General features: G+C 39.8%; 1 protein-coding gene across 11 annotated transcripts in view; it reads left to right on the forward strand.

Annotated features, from left to right (window-relative positions):
• Window positions 1-22681, forward strand: part of CCND2 (cyclin D2) — a 36561-nt gene extending 13880 nt beyond the window's left edge. The window contains exons 4-6 of one of the 11 annotated variants that reach the window (XR_014936585.1): window positions 208-356; window positions 10484-10760; window positions 17956-19048. Coding sequence is in view for 8 of the 11 variants with exons in the window: in XM_085522338.1 (XP_085378464.1) it covers window positions 208-356; window positions 17956-18111 (305 nt within the window). In the remaining 3 variants the exon portion in view is untranslated. Of the gene's footprint in view, window positions 1-207; window positions 357-1681; window positions 1771-7907; window positions 7972-10483; window positions 10761-15088; window positions 15140-17955 lie in introns of those variants that run through there. The other 10 variants (XR_014936588.1, XM_015871355.3, XM_015871336.3 and 7 more) reach the window with 10 other exon arrangements.
• The last annotated feature ends 403 nt before the right edge of the window (window positions 22682-23084 follow it).

Genomic DNA, 23084 nt, shown 5'->3' on the forward strand with positions numbered 1-23084 from the left:
AAAAGACTAAACTACATTTCCATCTTAATTTGCAGATCTGTTACATCTCCTTTGACTACTTGTGATGAGTAGTGTGACTAATGAGCTCAGTCAGACCCAAGAGTTTTTCTGCATTTTTACTCTTGGGTGTGGCTTTTATGTTGATGCCTCTGTTTTGCAGCTTTTTCTGGTCTGGGCTTGGACTAATTCCCAGATCTGTTCTTACAGATTTTAACTTTGCCATGTACCCACCATCAATGATAGCAACTGGAAGTGTGGGAGCAGCCATCTGTGGCCTTCAGCTTGATGATGGGGACAGATCGCTCTCTGGTGACAGCCTAACAGACTTTCTGGCCAAGATTACAAGCACAGATGCGGTGAGTGTCATGGATTCCTGTTCTTGTTTCACTTCTGAGAACACTGTGGAAAAACTGAGTTTTCACCAAACTGGGCCTGATCCTGAGAGCTCAGTGGAGCAAGGGGAGAGGAAAGTTGTAGTGCGAGTGGACACCTTGGTGGAAGATGTCTGGATGTTCAGAGCTCCTTGGCCTCACAGGGAGGCCATGTTTTGTTCAGCAACTTTGATGCTGAGGCTTGTTATAGGGGAGAAATAGCTTTCAGTGCCAGAGGGTGCTTATGTGTGTTAGCAGACAGCATCTCTCATAGCTTCAGGTAAACTAGTATGTGCACAGGAACAGCAGGCCTGTGCTCTCCATCTTGAAACTGCTGTTCTGACCCTCACTGAGATACCTTCTAAAATCCTTCGTATAAGGGAGGTGGATACTGAGCTGATTCTCCAGCACCAGCAAAGCAGGAGTTGAGTGTGACCCAAGCTGTCTGGATTTCTGTTTCTAACCTCATTAAGCTCTCTTTTTGAGAAATTAATGCTTCAGATTGTCAGAAAATCCTTTTATCAGTAGGTAGGTGAATCTGATAGTGGTTCAGTAGCACCTGATTTAGTGAGCATGTATGGAAAATGCAAACCAGGCAGGTCTGCATGGTAGAGTAAGCATGGGAGGACTGAGAGGAGTGCTCAGATCACCTTAAGTAGGGGATATGACTCTCCAATTATGCTTCTATGTTGGTTAGTGGGCCATTGAAGGTTGGGTCTGTGTTACTGCAAATTCATATTGCTTGGATTGCTTGTCTGTATGAACCAGGAGTTTAATCTCTTGATAAGCTGATAAGTTTTGCCATGCTGAAATACACTTGAAAGAAAATGAGTGAGATTTAATGGAAGGCAGACCACAGATTATATACTTCCTGTAAAATTACCAGTTACCAATGTGTCATCCTTAACCTGTGTTCACCATGAATCTTCTTGCAGCCTGTGGAGTAGGTATTCTGTGCAATTATTAGATACGTAATAGCATTATGAAGACAAAGTTGTTTGGTGGTTGTTTTTTTTTTTTTTAAAAAAAAAAGTTCTAAATTTTGGCAAAAAAGGAATAATCCAGCTTAACCAAAAGGGAAGAACTTCAGTTTCTTCTTTCTTTCTTTAGGTGAGCTGAGCATAATTTTTAAAGTGCATTTCCAAGTCTTCCCATTTCCTTTGGTTGGAAGTGAGTTTTGCAAAGAAAAAGGAACATAACCAATTCTGAATGCTTGTAACGTAAATCATGTAGCTTTAGAAATTAAACATGTGCTCGTTTCAAGTGAAAATTTCACAGAGGTGATTTGTCTTTTTGTGCCATTTTTATAGGCACGGAGGAACAGTGATGGTACATTGCAATAAACAGCAGAAGCAAGAAGAATCCTATATAACAGTTCAGACTTCATGGCCTGATACAAGTAATGCGTAGCGTTCATTTGTACAGTTGTTCCATTTAGAGCAAGGAGATCTATAAAGCTTACTTAATATACTTAGAAAAACAAGAGTTATGAGTTATTAAAATTGGCAGTTGTTGGCTGACTGTAATTTTCTACTTGGATGTTTGATTGGATGTAACGTGGTAAGTTTTAGATACAGCATCCAGCAAATGTTAGGCAGGACACTAGATATCAAGTGGACAGATGTGAGTGGACATCAGAAAATTGGGTAAAGGAAGACTGAGATTTATGAAAGACGGAGATCTTGTTAATATGGGTGCTGCTTTTTGTCACATTTGTGAATATCCTAATAATAAGGAAAACAGTTGCTATCTGTTAAGAGCTTGTGGAACTACCAGCAGTCAAAATGTTACGGAGTATTGGAAAGGGTGAAACTGTCCTGACTTTGTTTGTCAAATGGAAAAGCCAGGTGAAGTTGACTCCTTGACTGCTTCTTGTTTTCGTGCTTGTTTTTACTGATGTATTCCCCACAAGCACTTATGTCCCTCTGTTTCAAACCTCATACTGGGACTCATCTAATTTAAATACGAGGGAGAGACCATCTGTTGTTATTTTGAGGTTGGTGATGGGGAGTTGCTTGGCTTTTAAGAATAGCCAGCACTGTCTGAGTCAGAGAACTTTAAAGATGCAATTTTTCCATCACTAGATCATGTTCCATACCCATGAGCTCCAGATAAACTTCTGAAACTATTTTTGCTTTGTCAGACAGAAGATGCTAGGGTAGGCCTGCTGTGTTTCTCTCTGTTGTATTTAGTGGGTTTTAATAGGCCATTAAGTTCTGTCTTTCTGGAGATGTCAGAGAGTTGTTCAGGATAGGTATTCAGTTTTCTTATGCAGCCACATGGATCTTTTTCCTCCATTTCCACTTGTGGACAAGTAACAACATGCTGCTGATCATATTCGTCTTAGGTCTTAGTTGAGGGTAAGCAGGCTCACCACATGGGGCATGACACTTGTATTTACCTGGATTCCTCCATAGTAGGGGGAAGGGCATTTCCCATCCTCACCTCATCACTTTCTGACATAGCTTTTGCTGTGGTAATCTGTTCCTTGCTCACTTTCAGACTAGGTTATTGCAGTTCAAGCTGCATGGGACTATTTTTGGATAACATTTATATATTCAAGCAAGACTAGACGCAGCATAGTCTTTCACTTACATAGTTGCTTCTTTTGGTGGTGATTAAAACCACAGGCTTACCTACTGCATCTCCTCTTGTGTTTTCTTTCTGATTACTGTCAGGTGTCTTGCTGTTCAACCTGTGAGGCTGTACTTGAATCAAGATCCCAGCTGTTTCAGAACCTGGCTCTTTCCATGCTTTGTTTGCATATTAGGGTTGTTTTTGAAGGCTTTTAGGGACAAATGAGAAGTCATGGCAGCATGTCTTTCTCTTGGGTTTTTCTTTCTTCTATGTCCCTTGTTAATTGACTTTCAGAGAACACTGCAGGCATATTGTGCAAGACCATGGCAAAGAAGGAATACATGGCTTTTTTTTTTTTTTTTTTGCTGTTTTAGGAGTGTTTTTGGATTCTGTTCATTTGATATTTATAGGTATGCATTTAAAGTTCATGTTCTTATAGGAGATATTTGAAGCTTTCTCAGGCCTCCCAGTGCTTCTTAATGTAAGGCCTTTTTGCAACACCTTGCAGGTTGGACAGCTTTTTCTCATTCCGAATATTTAAACCTGTTTGATTCAGTTTGCAAAGCAATACCTGTCAGAACAGCTTAGTAGCTTCTAAGTGGTCAGAAAAAAACAGATGTTATTTTTCACTTTGAAAAACTTATTGTGCCTTTTCTTTGAAATCTTGTTGATGTTTTTGTCAAAAACGTGCTTTTTGCTCTGTCCTGGTGAAAAACCTCCCAAATTTGGCTGAACTTATATGTCTTTGAAGGAGGGGAAAAAAAATAAAAAAATAAAAAAAAAATCATTCATCCAAATGTAAAATCCTAAGAATTCTTTGTTTAGTCACATCCTCTCCAAGAATCTGTTGGCACTGAGTAGAGAAAAGCTTTCTTCACTTTGCATCTGATCATAGCCCACAGCAGCACAGACTACTAAGGAGCTTCTTACTTAAGTCAGAACACATAGATAATTTAGCTCAAACATTTAAATCTTTAAAGATCTTAGAGAAGCTGTAATTTTTCAAGATAGTTACACGTGGCCAAGTTTGGTAGATTGTCATGGTCGTTGGAGAGCTGGTTGTGATTCATAGTCATAATTCAGTCTGTCTGCTGCAAGATTCAAAGTCTCAGCTCAGCTGGAAGGAGCCAGAATTGTTAACTTGTGCAAAATAGCCTATTTTTCATTAACCAAAAATGGCAGAAATAACTTGGTAGGTGTGTTACCCATGACTTCTGTTTTAGAATTAGGAGCCAGGACTGAAAAATTTCATTCCATCTGTTAAAGCTTTAGAGGCAGGGAAAAGCAGCTGAAAACAGGATCATAAAGAGTTATCAGGCACTCTTAATGATAGGTAGTAACAGCATCATTTGTAGAACATTGTTGGAAAAAATGTGCTGTTTGGATTGTGTAAGAGTTAGCTCAAGGAGGGTAATGTAAAGACTACTGTAATATGCTTTATTCTGGGATTTAATTAAAATGGAATAAAAAGCTTCAGTTATCTGATTTCCTAATTTCTGATGCCTGAAAGCTGCTCTTGTAATTACACAATTAATTTATCATTGCTGTGTGAATGATGTTGTTTTCAAAAGGTAGGCTGGGGAATACCAACAGTCTAGAGCTTGGAGACTGTAAGAGCATCACAGCGTGAAAATCAAGGTAATTTACAGAGTCCACAGTTCTGCAGGGGGAAATGCTCTTGACCCCTTCGGCCTCTTGATAGTCTTGATAAGAGGTGGAGGGATTGATAAGCTTGGAAACTGGAACATTTTCATGAGCTTTCAAAAAAAAAAAAAAGTCACTGAGGTGTAAAGCATGAAAAAATTGAGCCTTTAAGTTTTAAGCATATGAAGGAGAATGATAATGAAATCAGTGGAGTTGTTTTGGTGGACAGTGGTATGGCTAAGAGTGGAGTTTGGCATTAAATGCTGTAATATGTTGGAGGTTTCATTAAGACTTAGATGTTATTAATAAACACCATTTATTTTAAAACCCTGCTGCTGGATAAGCAAACAACTAGCATGAGTGTTTCTTTAAAAACACATTGTCGTTTTTGTGTGTGTGAATCCAAAGCAGTACTCTGTGCTTTAGATGAAGTGGTACAAGGCATCATCAGTATCATTTTAGTGATAACAGTGGTTTTTGATAAGTAGCTGTCCTTGGCCATTTGGTGAAGGTTGAATCACTGTCTAAAAAGGCAGTGACAACTGCCCCGTGCAAATCTTGGTTTCTTTACTCCTTCCATCTACCCAAATAATAGAGAGCAACTCTTGGAGAAACTTCAGGGCACTCAGCAGCCTTATGGGTTCTGAGAATATGCTCTACTTGGTGTATTTGAGTGGCCTTTTCTGATAACTCCCAAAGAGCTGATAAGAGCTAGTCTAGCTCAGCTTTATGCAGTTTTTGCAAGGTAGGGATTGTACAGTCTGAGCTGTTTTGCTGCCAGAGTGGGAACGTTTCCTTTGCAATTTATAGAAGAGGAATCAAGAGGCTGGTAGGCAAATAGTTAACAAACTTCTCACAGAAAGTGCATGGACTCCCCCTGTGCATCATTTGGTGGGTCACTGCAGTGGAAAAATAAACAAGGAATTTTCTTAGTATCCCAGACAAGGACTCCAGTGTACACAGTATCCTGTCCCCAGTGGAGCCAGATGCTTCAGAAGGGGATGCAAGTATTCCTGTGGTGCAGATTTACGGGATGTGAGGAGGGATAATGGAATGGGTAGGGTTGTAAGTCCAGCATCTTAAGAACTTGAGTTCAGTGTTCTGCTTTGTCACAGATCTGCCTTGGTTGAGACTCTCTCTTCACCTCCTAGAAGAGCTGCCATCAGTTTAGCATGTCAGCTTGCTAGCTGTGTGTCTGGAAATTGCCTTTCTTTGTGCCTGGGATCATTCTTATTAATCATGTGCCTGTCAAACATATTTGACCCAGTTATTGCTTGCCTTTCCCTTGAGTCTGGAGAACTGTATGTTCTCTTGTTCCCCAGATCTTCTAATGGAGGAGAAGTATAGAGGACTCTTGAGGAGTTTAAGAAACTATTGCGGTGCTGGATAAATAAAGGTCTTCTCTGTTACAAAGCACCTTGGAGTAGAATTCTAGATGGTAAAATGTATGTAAATTAGGCGTGTAGCTATATTTTAAAGAGAACTCTACTCTGAGCAAAAGGCTGAACTAAATGATATCCAGAGGTCCTTTCCAACTGTTTTTCTCTTTTAAGAGCACTGAAAGAGGGAAATGATGTTCACATACTAAAACACTCTCAAACTTAAATCATTAATGAAAACTGGCAAGGTTAAGTCTCAGATTAAACCAGTTAGTAGTTGCTTGTGACATAAACTGACTGGTTGCATCCTGAAGAGCTGGCCTGGTTCATTCTGTGTAATGATGAGGTTTATGTCTGCATAAGGAGCATATTCTGTAGTGCACAGCTTTCAGGACTGTGGTCAAATGACAGAAGTTTGTCTGCCCTGCATCAGGAACAGGGAGAGGATTTTCAAGTAGACCACGTGTGGTCTTATATGCAGGCACAAATCTCTTTTAAAAAGTCTATTCCCACATGGGACTGGTATGTTCTGAGAGTATTTGTAAATCCAAGACGTGTTTGAGGGCCTGTGGTAGAATGAAAAAAGAAACTGAAGTTTTCTTAATGTTGTGTCAAAAACAACTGTCTGCGAACTGCTGAAAATGTGGATTCGGGCTGTTTTGAAAACTGGGTCCATAATAAATGGCATTTAAAATATCTGCGTTTAGATGCACTACATATGTTAGTGCTGGGTTTTTTTTTCCCCACGGTCTGAAAAGTCCCTTCATAAAGATCTTTGCAAATTGCTGTACAAAAATGGTATTTAGTACCACCACATTCAAGAATTCGTTTCCTGTTGAGCTGCAGTATAAAATCATGGAAAACTGTCCTTGAACAGACAGCATTTGAGCATTGTCCCTAAAGCACATACACCATTTATTCTCCTGTTTGTAGTGTTTAGGGCCTGTGGTTTTGGAACCCAGTATCAGGACTTGTATCTTATCCAGCTTTATTTGTTGCAGACCACATTTTGTATGCAAGGAAACAACAGACGAAATAGCCTCCAAAGAAAGGAAGAATGAGATAGTTTCCTAAGTTGTCTTTGCCTGAGTTGGCAGCTGCTCTAGTTCATTCAGCTTTTTGTTCCCCAGTGAGTGCTGTGCGTGTGTAGTAACAATGGGGTGATGCAGTTACACTGTAGGCTAATAGCCGAGTTCCGTCAAATCCATTCATAAATGCAGAGGAGAGTGCAGTGCTGTGAGAGCCGGCCAGCGCACAGAGGAAGTGAGGCCCCCAAGTAATGAGCTCCACATCACAAACATAGCTGTCAAAGCTCAGGGGCTGGTGATAGACTGCAGTCATCTGGTTGGAGCCTTGCCCTGACCCATGCTGCTGCAGATGTGCGACCTGCTTGAGCTGACAAGGGATGCTGATAGCAGCCAGCAGAGATCCCCTCCAGGCCTCCTGCCGTGCAGCGGCTTGGTGTAAGGCAGACAGATAGGCTATTTCAGAAAACCTAATATCTTGATAAGTAATCACAGCATTTAGTACGGCAAGGTAACAGCTTTTGTCTAGCAGTTTCAGATTATTCTTATACTTGTTGGAGAGAAATCAGCAACTTGAAATCTCAAGCCACATTAAGCAGGGAGCATAATTTAAAGCATGGCATCTGCCCCCTGGATCACCCTGATAGTGTTTTGGCTTTATTGTCACTTTTTCCGGTTCTTCCCTGTCGCTCTGAGAAATACCCACATGAGCAACAGGAAGCCAACAAACTGACTGTTAAAGCAAACAGTGGAACCAAATCTACAAAGTCTACTGCTCCAAGTGCTGAAAAGACTGAAAAATCTCCAAGAAAAATGTGCCAACTTTCCCATGCTTCATGCTACTCGTCTTACCTAATCTGTATGAGATGTTCTTTGGAACTGTAAATTAATTTCTTTTTTGTACTTTGCAGATGGAAGGCAGTCAAGCTTATCTGTAATTGATGTTATTTGTCACAGTAGCAAAAATTTAACAAGGTAAATATTTTTGGTTTTAAACTGTATCCAGTAAACGTGAGAACAGTGGGATACAATACATTCAGTAAACGGGCATAATATTCCCACAGCTGCTTTTCAACTGCTTGGAAGTATAGTGGTGTGCTGATGATCGGTGTTTTGCAAATGAAAGCCTGGGTTGGAGGAGGAATCCTTGTTTATGTCAACAATGAAGCAGAGGAATCCAGCCCTCTTCTATATCTGGGAGTATAGATGACATGTTCTGTGCTGGAATTACTGTAAATTCCAGCTCTTCAGTGCATGTCTCACTGCTGTTTTCAAGTAATCCAAGCGATCATTACACAACAGTTGAACAGTATTGTCATTTAAAGTATCTCGAGCTTCTCCATTTATCCTATCAAGTCTTGCACCTAAAAAAAGGAAGTCCTTTTCCAGTTTCCTTTGTACAATTAATTTTAAGGAAGAGATATTTAAAGCAGACATCAGGAATGTTAACAGTTATTTGAGAAGGTTGTTAATCTATATGTGGAAAGCCAACTATGTTTTAATGCAGTGAAGCCAGAAGAATTTTGCAGGGTTCTCAGCTTTGGGAATTTCAGCACATGGCAAAGTATCTGGGGTTTTAGATCCACGCTTCTAAATGTTGTTAGGAAATGTAGGAGCATAAAGAAATACTGGCTAGAGTGTTTTTTTTAGTCACCAAGTGTTTTTCTAAATATAATTATTGATAAAAATAATTAAAACATTGGGAGGCTTGCCAGGGTAAAGTTGAAACTGTGATGCAAAAGGGGAATTGGAAAATCATGACATACAAAGTCACTGTGGAGAAGACCAGATCCAAGTTCATCACAAGAGCTTACTTCTGCAAGGCAAACCTTCCTGCCTGCTGGAGACAGTGAGAAGCAAATCTGAGAAAAGCTCTGATGGTTTCTGACACAGGTGGCTTGATGCCGAGCAGAACTGGGTGCTATTGTGGCTTTTTGTACCTATCGAGCCCTCTTGCCCCCTGCTCCTGTCTTTTTGTTAGTCATATTGGCCATGGTCTTGCAAGATTTTCCATCTTTGGCTTTGCATCTGTTTATTTCAATAAAGCTAGGGAGAATATGTGAATGGGTTGTGTGGGTTGTGATGAGACAATTCTAGAGTTTGGAGCAGTTAGGTCTGAAAATTTAGTGACTACCAATGCAAAGCAAGAGTCTGTTGGTTGGATTGAGTTGAGTGGGATTCCTCACGTGATGGCTTGCTAATTGCAACCATTTTCATTGTGGCATTACAAACATTAGTTTCAAACTGGAAGGTAGGGAGCAGTGTAGGTCATGTATTAGTATGTTGAAAAGCTCAAGAAAATGAGTTGTATATGATATTCTGAGTGATCTTTCCTAGTACGTTTGCTTTCTTTAAAGTTTGTCACATGTGGAAATAGAAATTCTCAATTATTGTTGATAAAAATAACTCGAGTCTGCCATTTTATGGTGATTGCTCTTACCAATCATTTTCGCTATCCACATTTCTATCTATCATTCTATCTATGAGGTTGCTCATCACAGGACGCAGAAAAACATTTATATTCCTTCAGCTCCTTTTCAGTTGTTCTAGTAAAACCACCCAGGAATGAAGCACTCTCCCAAAACATAATCAAAAGAAAAAAAGAAGAAACAGTGAAATGAATCGGCTTTTCAGTTCTGCATATGCTAAAGTAAAAATAAAACTATGGAGTGGAAAGTACCTGAAATTTTCATCGTTAAATCTACTGGACCATAAAGAAGAATGAGGAAGTTGATCCATATGACAAGCTGAAAAACAAAAGCAACCACATGATATTCTGAAGGAATGCCCTATTCCCTTTACTGTAAAATCTGAAGACCTTACTTCAGTATGTTTTACTGCTCTTTCAAAGAACATCTGCTGAAAATAGTGCACTTCATATATATATATATAATTTTATATATATATAATTTTTTTATATAATGTTTTAAGTTTTAATTTTCTCCTGTCAGTACCGTCCAGAGCTTGCAAAATGAACGTCTACTAGTAAAAACATGTATATGACCAGCAGATCCACAGATGAAACTTCTAGGGTTAATAATAACCACTGTCTCGTGGGAAGGCTGGATTTGTTTGCCCTGGTAGCTTTTTCCTTCTTTGTTTGGATTGTATCACTTCACCTTCATTGATGGTTGCAGTGAGACAAACAGTAGTAGTAAAATAGACCACTTCCTGTAATCACATTATGGTCATTGGGCTGATTAGATAGAATAAATACATTATTTTTCCAATTGCATGTGACATTACCATCCAGCTGGTATATTTCATAATTCTTGAGGTTAGTTGCAGATAGTGGCTGTGGTTCAAAAACACAGCAAAGATGGTTTTAGGATTTGTCTTGTAAGAATTCTAGCATTTTTATCATATCTCATATTGACTAGATCCGAACTTTGCCAAATTCCATTTTACTAGAAAAAACCACTGACAAGTTTTGTACCAGGTGAGATACTAACTAAACACGCTGCTTATATGGTATGTTTTTTGCTAGGTTTCATCTACTGTCCTGCAGATAGCGTGGTCAGTGAAAAGCCATCATGCAGTCGGAGTACCTTGGCAGAACTGGCATTATGGGCTTCTGTGTGATCATCATAAAATCAGCGTAGTAGGTTGATAGAGTGGTTGCACAGAGGTAGGATTCATGATTGTGCAGTCTCGGGTGGACAGCTTGATTGTATTGTTGTCATCAGAGCTGAAGAGTCTGGTCTAAACCTACTGGTGTGTTACACCTCATTTTGCTGTGTGCCTGAGGTTCGCTTGAGAATCAGGTGTTGGGGTTTCTGTTTTATTCTTTTTTTTTCTTAGTAGATTTTGATTGTAGGACTCGACAGCCTGTAAAATGAAGCGTCACCGCTTGTCTTTAAAGCTGCTTAGCCAATTTCAGCTCCTGAATGGATGCTTTACAGGTGGAACTACAACGAATGTTTAACTCATGTTAAAAGCTGAGTTTTAAGCATGCGTAGCGACTGTTTTTTGGAAACTTCACACAATGCACAATGCTTGTAATGTTGCCTTAGTTCTTTTTGCTTTAAGTAATACACTGTTTTCACATTCAAAATGTGGGTGTAAATCAGAGCTAACACATGATAATAAATGCATCGGTGGCTTGTGGATATCTGTATAAGGTAAAATCCATGTAAACTGTGGCAATTCCAGTCTGGACAGCTTTATTGGTTTTATGTACAAAATGATCCATTTTTGTGTATAGGTACGAAGAGACTTCAGCCTCTTCGTAAATTAAATCAAGCACTAAATAAAGACTTTTTACAAGTTTTTATAATTTTGGTATAAATGATAATGTGTAAGAATACTTAGAAACAGAGAATTGGCTCTAAGCACTCAGGCTTTATGTTCCATGTGTCACCACCCTTTCTTCCCCAAGACTGGCTGTAGGGAAGTTGCCTCGTTAAGTTCGCAGTCAGTTCAGATACTTGCAAAAAAATATCAAAACAAAATTCTGAAGGGCATATTACTTTGAAATTTTACATTGCTGCTTTACAAGAATGGATTCTTACACAAAAAGAACATTAGGAGTATAGTCTGCTGTAGGAACCTACAAATGGGTGGCTCTGCTCTTTCTTCTTTTTACAGATCTCATTCTGCTCAGTTTGGCCATTGACTTAAATGTAGACAGGTTTGAGATCTGCTCCAGGAGACTTCTTGTAGCCAGAACTGGCAGCCTGTAGGTTGTGACTCCCTATGACTCACAATGAGGTTCCCTCAGCATCAACTAGGATTGAGTTGTGCCATATCTATCACTGAATCTCTGCTTTTGGAGAAAGGTAACTCCCAAACCAGTGTCACAGAGTGACCCTGCTATCAAGTGGAGCTGCACAAAAGCATTTTCTTTGAGCAAGTGGCTGTTTCAGCCACACAGTCTCCTGCTTTTGTCAGTGTAGCTGCTGCTCTGTACCCCTATTTGCCGTCTCAAACAGGTAAATGCTTACAATGGACTTGAAACCCACCCAAACAGCAGGGAATTTACTTGATCTGACTTTCCAATAGCTTTTGGCAATAAAGTACTTGGAAAAAAGGCCAAGGAATTTGTCCAGTTCCCATCATTAAAAAAAAAAATTCCAATGCTAGGAAATCACTGAGCTCCCAATAGGCAAGAGCGAGACCCAGCTATGAAAAACATGTACCCGATTCAATAAAAGTACATGCTCTTACCTTAACAAAACTTGTTACGCTTCCTTCTCTCTTCACTTTCTTGTAGCTGCTGGCAAATCTTTCTCCTTGCCTTCTGTTAAAATGAGAGGAAGTGAGGCGTGCTAAAATCTTGCTTGTCTGTTTAGTATCTCATCACAAAATTCACTGTGCTGATGTTTTATTGCATCTTTAAAAGACATTCATCTTGCCCTCACCCTTCTGAGACTTCCTGCTTGCTCTGAGCAAACTTCCCTTAAAGCTTCCCTTCTCTCCAGGGGTCATCCAGCAGACTGTGGTTCTCTGCCTTTTGTGAGAGCCATACACAGATGTACAAGCAGAGACAGGCAGCCCAAACCCCTGCCCGCTGGGCAAGCTCTGGAATGTTGGATGTTAGGCATCCCTTCCTCAATCAAATTCCATTTTTATCTAATTAAGCAAATTCATAAAGTGTGTGTTTGGTAACTATGCTTTTTTATTAACCTCCTGCTGACATGGTTGCCATGTGCGGAGTTTTGCAACGTGGAATGCTGGGAAGGGCAGCTGGCATTGGTGAGGAGCAGAGGCAATGTGCAGCGGAAACTCATGTGGGCATGCAGCCCAGGGCTGGCACTGGGACAAGCTGATGTCCTGGCTCCAGAGCAGGGAAGCAATGACCAGGCAATTGCCAGTGTAGTGAAGGGCAAGCACATTGAGATCAGCGTTTTGAATGTTACTGGGTACTCCTTTGTTAATGAATTGTCATTTCCTTAGTATACTAAGAATCCTCACATCTCTGAATTAATTTGGTGTTTTGGGTGCTCTATGATTCTCAGCTCCTCAGTTATCCAGTGGGTGACAGTGACAGTGGTTATGCATTGGCTGTGGCAATGCAGTTACTGTACCTGTGCAGTACCTCTAATCTTCCAAGAGCATCGTATCTGAGCGCTGGGATGAGGAGCGGCTGTGACATAAATCAGGGCGCAACCCAGAGACAAATAGGAAGAGTGTAATCTATAGAACACATCTGATGCAGGAGTCCTTCCAGTGCTTAGATGAGGACAGGCCCAAGCAAGAGCAACTGATGTGCTCTGTGAGATGAGCTCACAGCCAAATGCCTGAGTTCAGTGTTCATTGCTCACCAGATGATCTTAAACTCTCTTTGTCCCAGCTTCCTAGCTTTGGCGTCATGCTACATTTGTATTCTGATCCTTTGTCAGTGATATGGTAGATTTTTACTATAATCTGGATTCTACAGGGTGGAAATACAGGTGCCTGTAGGGAATTCATTGCATCCCTGTGGTTTATCTGCAAATTGTTCTGTTCAGTTTAGGAGAGTTAGAACTTTTGCCTTCCTCTAGAGCATAGATCTTTTCCATCTGTGAATGAAGTTCACCAAACTTGTTAACACCTGTGTTAGAGTAGCAAGGTTTTTGTAACTGTGTTTCCATACTCCTTCTGCTGTCCAGGATCTGGGCTCTCATCCACTTGGGGAAGCTTTGCTTTTCTGCAGTTTGGATTTGATGTTCTTACAGGCTGAGAAGGCAACACCTGCTGTAGGTCTGCTCATGAGAAACTGCTTCATAGGTTTTGTGCTGCAAGAGGTGAGCACCAAGCCTTGCATAAGCTATTCTGAGCTAGGGAAGTAGTGGAGCTAAAAACACTATGATTGAAAAATTTGGTTAAAAACTGGCTAATTTTAGTAAAATTAGCTGCTTTCCTTATTCTTCATGTTAGAAACAACATCTCTTTTGTGATTTCTCCCCTTCAGTAAAAATGTCAGCTTGAAGCAGAGAGTGAAGCACGGAAGAGTTTAGCTCCAGTGACTGAAACTTAGAGAAGCTGCTAGTAGGAGTATTGCTCATTGTAGAGCTTTACTGGGGTGGATACAGTTGCCTGCTTTCAAGACAGATGTGAGCACAGGGAAGGCTTGATCTGTCCACATGCATGTAGTTTGGTAGCAGAGCTTTTTAGACTCATCATGCTTTGTTTCACCATGATGTTACTGACTATGATTATTTTTCCCAAGGGAACAAACTTGTGGGTTCTGATTACATGCAGGTATCCCAGATGCTCAGATTCAAAACATCTGTTTCTAGTTGAACATTGGTGGCTTTAGCTGGCGTGATCCACATCGCTGAATATTTTTGTCTTCAGTACAGTCAGCATCCCAGCGACTCAATTTTCATGGACTTATTTGAAAAGCCATTTTTCGCATTTGCTCTTTGACAGATAAATCTTCAAGTAAAGAAGGTTATTATAGGGCAGTTTCACAAAAAAGAGAGGACGTGATATTACAGCGGGCAGTTGTTGACTGCTAACCATTTGCCAAGAAAAATGGACGTTTGTGACACACGAAAGCTAATTGCATGCATCATGAGTGTAGATGCCATCGGTGGAACAGATATTTTGCATTTGGTGTGTTTTTGCAAGTCTGACCAGGATGACAAATCGCATACATTAGTATTTCAAACTCACCTGAATAACTTGATATTGTATGGAGAAAGCAGATGTTGCTGGTCAGAGTTTTGCTCTCCAGAATTGCATTTGCGTTCTGTATTCTGTTTCTGGGCTGACGTAGTGCTTGTGTGATGTGCCTGCATTAGGTCAGTGCCCAAAACTGCAAGGGCTCTGGATAGAATACTCTTGTTAAACTCATTCTAGCTCAAACTGTTCTGCTTGGAGGTCCTTGGAGAAACCCAGTCCTGAACGAGCTCTGACACATGCCAGTGCTTCAGTGAGTTCATCTTATTGATATCTTTTAATATATTTTAGAAGGACACTGTATGGCTGCCCTATAGCATCACTACCTACCTCTCTACACAGTGCAATATTGACAGTGTCTCAGTCCCAGCACGTTACACTGGTACTGTGGGACTGTGTTCATATAGCTGTGGCTTGAGTTTTATTTTTCTGTTTCTTCTATAACTAAGAGTTCATCAGCCTTTTCTCACATTCCTTTTTTTTTCAGTAACCACACTGTTTGACCATCCAACATACTATCAAGAATGTGGAACATGTGGTAATACTTTAACCATATTGGTTTTTGTCACTGTCTGATTTTAAGCGTGATGAATCCTTCCTATTTGTTTGTTCATATCACATGACGGTTGCAGGAGTTGTAATGTATAAGGCTTCCAGATTTGTGTTGCTCTTTCTGCTAAGTTATGTTGTAGAATTTGTAATATAGTGGTCTCAGAGATTCCTAGTGCTGTTAAAATAGCCCAATTCTACAGGTAAAAGTGTGGGGAGTGTACCTTGTACCTCTTCTTCCTGTGCTGCTGAAATCTCTTTTCTTCTCTGGAATGTGCTCAGAGGATGGTGCTGCTGGAATATTTGGGGCTGTATAGTTAGTTCCCTTGTTGTGGATAGTATATTATTTCCCTCCACAGCATCCAGCTACAGAGCAGCGGGATTAAAGTTTGAGTGCATTGTTCAGAGTACAATATTCTTGTTTGGAGCCTTAACTCAGAGATGGTTCTTTCTTGCTTATTCAGTGAAGACTTTTTAAAGGAAAAAGCAGTAATGGCATGAATTGATGGTCTGTGCCGCGCATGTTGCAGTGTGCATTTTGGAAGCTGTACTGTTCAAATTTTGATACTTCTTTTGTTCTGGACCTTTCTTTATTGCTTTTACACAAGTAAATACACCTTTCTTTTGCCTTTGTCTTGAGGTGCCAAATACATGACTCATACAGTGATAGGGCACCTCATGTTTTTGGGAACCTCAAATCCTTCAGTTTTATGTGGTGAATTGAGTTGGTGAAAAACTCATGTGTTTCTGTCTGTGTTGCACTGGTATAGTACAAGTTGGTAGTGTCAAGAGAAAAACACAGTATTGTTTTAGTGAAAACCTGCTCAAATCACTTAACTTTGCATAGGGGAGTGCAAATATACCCCACTCTTCATTTTTTTTACAAGAGCATCAAGGAGCACTGAGTTCTTGCTCAAGACAACACAAATGAGCGAGAACAGGTAAAATATTAAGATCTGGAAAAATTAATAAATGTAGAGTTAGTGTTGTACAGCCTAGGTGTGTTCAGCTTGTGGGCCTGGACTGCTAGTGGTGCAACTCCACAAAACCATAAACTTCTAAGGTTATTACTTTATGTTAGAGATATTTTTCTTGAGTCAGTTGCACATGGCTTTACCGCAGGCTGTGCTGTGCAGGAGATGATATTGCTGTGGAGGGAATGGTGCAATGCAACGCAAACTCTGCCTCTTGCACCCACCACAGTGTACTCAGTTGAATTGAAACCTGTGCATATTACACATTACATGTGTTTGCGCCAGTTGACAAGTAAAATGCTGTGATTACCAGTAACAGTATTTCAGCTTACCAACGCGTGCACACATACCTGTGAAGACATTGGTTTTTCATTATTAAGCAGACGTGTAAGTTTTATTATTTAATCATTAAACTTGGCTTTGTGTTACTTTGCAAAATAATAAGGTAACACATTAATTGCAGAAGAAATATCCAAAATACTTGTGTATATGCTGGATTTAGCTGAGGCAGTGTTAAGAGAACGTCGATGTTCTGGTTGTTCCTGAGTGACTGGAAAACACCTATGGCTGGGCCTGGCTGGGATTGCTGGTGGAAGAGCTGCCACCATGGTGGTGTGGCGGGGGATGGAGTGAAACCAGGATGGCTGGCTTGAAATGGGAAAGGGTTTAGTGCATAACATGTGATAGCATGCAGAAGACTGTAAAGCTGTGGGGAGTTGGCTGAGGGCAACTGCTGCATGGAAATTGATTGGGTGTTGGTCAGGGGCTTGTGAGACACTGTTAAGAATCGGGCTGTTGATCAGCAAATAGTTGTATACTTAGGTGGTTGCCGGTAGTTAGATGGCAAATAGTTGCTTTGTGGATATATAGAGAGATGAATATCATTGTGGTTTTATTGCTGTTTTATTAAATACTTTCCATCTCAGCCCGCAAATTCTGTTTTGTTTCCAATTCTTTCCTTCATCCCACTTCAGGGAGGAGTGAATGAACAGCTCTGTGGTGCTTAGTTGTCTGCTGAATTAAACCACAACAGTGTGGTGCTGACAAATGTTGTAATTTTCAATATCTTAAGCTCACGAAAAGTACAAAATATTTTGTGATATATTTTAAATTAGTTTTGTGGATGCCTCATCCCTGGGGGCATTCAAGGCCAGGCTGGATGTCTCTCTGAACAGCCTGTACTAGTGGTTAGCAAACCTGCCTACAGCAGAGGGGTTGAAACTAGATGCTCTTTTAGGTCCTTTTCAATCCAGGCCATTTTATCATTCTGCGATTCTATGATTCTATCTTACTAGAGTAAAATACCCCTTACTTCACAATTATACATGACTCTTGTCATTGGTTTTTATAGCAGTACATACATTTGTGAACAACTGTTCTGAAAGGTGAAGAAAAGGAAGAGTAAAATTTCATCAAAAATCTCTGATGAGCACCTTGAGAACTGCGACTGCTTCTCTTGAACCATACAACAGTGCATTAGTTTCACAAAAACAAGGTTAAATATCGCACTAGCTTTATGTTATTATTGCTTTCTTCGTTATGTTTTATAAAAAACATGAAAATAATACAAGATGTTTTGTTACATATATATAACTATATTATGTACTTTATATACAGCCCAAGATAATTCCTTGGCGTTCAGTGTAGTCTATGGAAACCAAAAGGTTGGATGACCATGATTTAATCCAAGGGAGTTTGTAAACAGTGCTAATCACTGAGAATTTAAGGTTATGTTGTGTCACAGCAGATACGTGTTTCCTGCTCTTTAAACTTCATAAGTTCAGTATGGAAAAAGTATAACTAACATATCAATTTGCTTTTTATGTCCTAGGACTGCCTTAAAGCTTGTCAAGAACAGATTGAGTCGGTGCTAGTAAGCAATCTTAGGCAAGTCCGGCAGCAACAACAACAAAGCAATCCTTCTAAGACCATTGAGGAACTGGACCAGGCCAGCACTCCAACAGATGTGAGAGATATCAACCTGTGAGGACATCAGCACAAAAAGTCAGGCTTGTTCTCCTACCCCTTTTATTTTTGTTAGTATTTTTAGATTTATTTTTTTCATCTACTCCCACGTAGAGCATATTTAAAGCTCTTTTAGGTGAAAAAAACTGAATAATGAAAAAAACATTTGGTGCCCATGATGTTCTACAGAAGGGAATCCCGCAGTGTATTTGGTAATTATTATTTGATTATGTATCAGTGATATTAAGTGCTTATAAAAGCATACAGAGTAGCTAGGTAAATGTAAGCCTGCATTTGTGGGAAGAGAGTGTACTTGTCTGTGTATTACAACCTACTGCACACACCCCCTTTTTAAATTTAAGAAAGGAATAGTGTGTGTGATTTTACGGCTTGACTAGATTGCAAAGCAGTAGAAGAGGGGCTAGGGCAATGTGGGAAAAGGTCCCTGAAGCAACGGAACCATTTTCAATGCAGAAGAGATTTGCTGATCTGTCACCTCTGTTAATAGTCAGAAGTGTTTGTTGGATCTTTGTATGTTAGTTTTGTTTACTCTTGCTGTCTGTGGTAGCTGCTACTTAAGAAAGAAGATGCTTTATTTTGCCAGCTAGAAGAGAAGGTGGTTTTTTTTTGTTTTATTTTGCTTTAAATTCCCCTCTCCCCTATGACTTTTTCTACTTCTCCTTCAGAAGTGGTTCATTCTAAACACAGCAGCATCTTTGGCATAAGGGCAGTCCCTTTTACCCAACTGTGGGCCAAGCCAATAAATGGGGGAAATGCAACAATTAATTTTGACCAGTCGGCTAATCAGACCACCTCTGAACTTTGGATTGCAAGATGCAGTGGATCATCTGTGAAAAAGCATTATGTTCCTTTACAGAGATAATGTTTCATATCCGTGTTAACTTTTGGCAGCTCTTCAACTTCGTGTAAAGATAATTAAATGATGCTGTGTTCATGTTCCTCTTTAATGTATACTCACTGTGTTAAGGAAGATGAGATTTGGTGTGAGACCTATCTACCCAGCTTCCTCCACTTTCCCCGTCATGCTTTTTGAGCATTTCAATAACTCTGTTGATCCACAGTGAACATTATTGTAAATCATTTCATTCAAAAAGCACTTTGAAAATTGTTCCTAAGGGATTAAATGAAATGGTTTATGACAATTTTGCCAAGGAAGAAAAAAAAAAAAAAAAGAAAAAAAAAAAGAAAAAAGGAAAAGAAAAAAAAAGACACAAAAGCAAAAGCATATAGCTTTTTATAGTCAATATTCTCCAGTATCTGGTGTACTTTACTTTTTTAGTTGTGGTATTTCTGGAAATACCAGCACCTGCTTCAGGTGACATTCCCGTCATGACATTCCGGAAAAAGGCCTCATTAATTTGTATTGTTCAGTGTCACAGAAGGATCTGAATACCACCTGTATGTTATCCATGGACAATGAAAGAAAATTTGCTGGTGCAAAAGACAGAAGTGGCAAACGGTGAGGTTTGAGACTTGGATTTTAATTACAAAGGTGTATTCAGTGTACTTGAATTTATTTTACTGCTCCATCTGTAAAGAAGAGGCATTTAGTTGGCAAAGGAGTTGGAGCAATTTGGTTTTTGGTGGTTTTTTTTTTTGGTTTTTTTTTTTTTTTTGCACAATTGTATTAACAGTTTGCAAATATACAGAATGAAGTTGTTGGTTGCAATGTTAATGGTTGCAATTTTCAGACAAAGTCCAGAAAGAACATGCTACTTTAAAGAATATTATATGGAATGGACTCAGCTGCGTTTGGCTAGATGAGGGTAGAAGATGGAGTAAAGTTTTGGTTATTTTGTTTGGGTTTTGTTTTGTTCTTTTTTTTTTTTTTTTTTTTTTTTTGTGCGCTGCTAAGAAGCTATGATTTGTTTCATTCTTATTCACATTAACAGTACTTAGCTGTATTGTTTCACTGAGTGTGCTGCTATTTTATAAACGTTTTTATAATATATTATTTTACTGCTTAAATTTCAAATCCTGAAGTAGATGGTTAAGTGGAGATATGATGAATTCTTTGATTTACTGGAAATGCCCTGTACAGGTTGGGTTGTTTTGTTTTTTTTTTTCCTAATAGTGTGTTCATTATTTACTTTTATTTTTATTTTCTTTTTTTCTTTCTTTTCTTTTTTTTTTTTTTTTTCCTTCCTGATCACATCCTGCAAAGATGGTATACTTACCTCAGGTTTACTGGACAAGATAAAAATGGTTCCCATTTTCACAATACCTCACAACATGACAGTTACTTATTCCCTGCTGAAAGCCTCAGCAGAGCTATCGGTGCAGGTGTCTGCTTAGGGCTTGTGCTTTGGTCAGCGGAACACAGTTGCACTGGCTGCGTTGGGGAAAAAATTGCAGCAAGCAGGGGCCTTGGCTCCCTTATGGTTTTTCATAGTGGAAAAAATGCATTGGTCCAAGGGCATATCCAGGAGCAGCTCTCATGCCTCCAGACCCTAATCCTGGACACGTGGATGATGTATATGGTGACTACACCTCCCCTCGAGGTGCCCACACAAGCACAGGTACTGCGTGGCTCCCACAAGCTATTAGGTGGGCAGCAGGACAGCAGCCAGGATGGCCGCTCTCAGAGTCTTGCTGTTCAGAATGACCAGCTCTGCCTCACAGCCCATGTGAACAACCTGGCCCAGCTGCCTACTGTGCCTCAGCGGTCAGGTGTCAGCTCTTTCCCTACCTTCTCTGAGTCCTGAGCCATAGTGCTCAAAACTGCTGCTCTGTGTGCAGAAGTATCCGTCTGGTAAAGTGCCAACAATCACTGATCCTTGTGAGACTTGAGGGCTCAATTGCTCTTCCCCCAGGTGGCTTCAGGGCCACAGCAGCTATACAAAGGAGCATAACACCTCACAGCTTGCCCGAGCAGGTTTCAAGCAGCTGTGTTGCTGGAAAATGGTAACTGGATGGCTTTGTTCTGACAGTGGCTTTTCACACTGAAAGCACATAAAATTCAGCAACTGCATCACTCTTAAATGAAGAATAGTTAATTTTTGGAAGCATTGTGATTAGCAAGACTCCAGAACCACATGCAGCACACTCATGAGGTAATATTCCCTGAGAGATCAGATAACTTTCTGGAGGCTTTTGCATGCGCAAGTTTTTATGCTAATGTTAATGGAGAAGCATGAAGACTGTGGGCAAAACGTTGCCTGTGCTTGGCATTAGTATGGCTTCATATAGAAAGCATGGGCATAAGCGTGGGCTCTGCTCCTCTCAGTTCTGCCAGGCAGCATGGCTGAGTATAGAGAGGAGAAGTAGCTGTGAGAACTGCCTTGCTCTTGAGAATTACAGGAAGTTTTCTGCCATCTTTAAATGGCCATCAGGATGTTGGCTGCTAGGCCCTCTGGAAACACAACCAAGTCAGTGGACTGAGATGCTCACTATTTTGCCCTGACAGGTTTACTTGGGAGCAGGGGATGAAGGGCTGGCCCTCTGTTCTGCAGTGTCCTTGTCCACCATGTGGCTCCCCACTGAGGCTTCTCTCTGCTGTGTCACCCCATGCATGGGCTGTACATTCACAGTTTCATAGATTTCACTAGAAATACGTAAGTGTTGTGGCTCTCACACCTCACTGCAGCTGCAGGGGCAAGTAGTAGGCAAAAGAGCTGGTTTGGAAGTGGCAGCATCATTGTGTAACAGACTTGTCCACTGCAGAGCGGGCTTATGCAACCTCTGTGAGTGCTGGGAGCATCATCCACTGCAGTGGCGTTCTTTAAAAGTATATGACATTCTTGTAAAGAACATGAATAGTCTCACAGTAGCATTCATAACAAAAATACTCCATAGTGCCCCTTTTAGATGATGTTAAAAAAATATTATTGCAAATGAGATGTAAGATTTTTTCCCTGAATTGCAGATACCATGAAAGTTTCCTGTGGGTTAATTAATAAAAAACAAACTACTGCTGATGTGCCAGATGATTGACATAACTGAGTAAAGCATTTGTCTCAGTTATTTGTTATTGGTATTTTGATCTTCTCCCTCCAATGAATGTCGAGTAGGAGCACCTCATAAACATTTTATTTGTATGAAAAAGGAAAATAGTGTATTAGATTTTCAGTGATTTATGTGGATGTCTCTTAAGTACTCAGTGAACCATATGGCCACTGGATTTTTTCCACTATGTTCATTAGTATTTTCTCATGTACCTCAGAAATCACTCTCAGTTGCACAGTTCCTGTTCTCAAACTCTTTTTTTTCTTTTTTTTTTCTTTTTTTTTTTTTTTTGCTTTAACGAGTGTGATGCAATATCAAGTCAGCTATTCTCTCACAATATGTTCTTAAAGAGTTATGGATGTTTATATGGTCAGGGAATGCTAGAAAGTGTGGTAGTAGACATGATCAGTGTAAACAAAAGTATTTAGAAAGTATATGAGATTATTTTGGATGGATAAGACTCTGATACAGTATAGTCTTGATTACCTTTTAAAAGGTCTTCTCTGTTCAGTGTTGTCCTTTTTATTAATAATCTGTTGTTTTGACTAGTTTCAAGATGGTTTTAAGAAAAGTGTTCTGGCGGAATTAGGTATGCTGTATAGACAATAAACTCACCTTGACCTAAATTTGCGTGTCTTGTTTTTATTGATTCAGAGTGCAAAAGACAATGTGATTCTACAGATTTTTATCTAGATAGATCATGTAACGAGGCATATAAAATGAGAACTGTCAAATTCTTCAGTCACAGAAGTTTTCCTCCAGAATGTCGTGTATCATTAATGGGTAAATTCTGATGTGTTTCTTCTGTGAAAAGATCCAGTGAGATTTAAGGAGAACGAAGTCCTAAAAGTGGTAAGTTTCTAGATTAAAATATTTTTTGGAAATTAAAATGAACTGGTGGAAAAGTCTTTGTAAGTGCATGTGAGTGTGCATTTTTGCAGCCAATTTAAATTTTATTTAAATCTCCAATTATTTGTTTTATTTAAAAGTCAACTGTAACATTACGTAGTTTTTCTTCTTATAAGTTTT

This window comes from Coturnix japonica, chromosome 1 (assembly GCF_054131305.1).
Source record: "Coturnix japonica strain WE chromosome 1, WE-NBRP24, whole genome shotgun sequence".
NCBI lineage: Eukaryota > Metazoa > Chordata > Aves > Galliformes > Phasianidae > Coturnix > Coturnix japonica.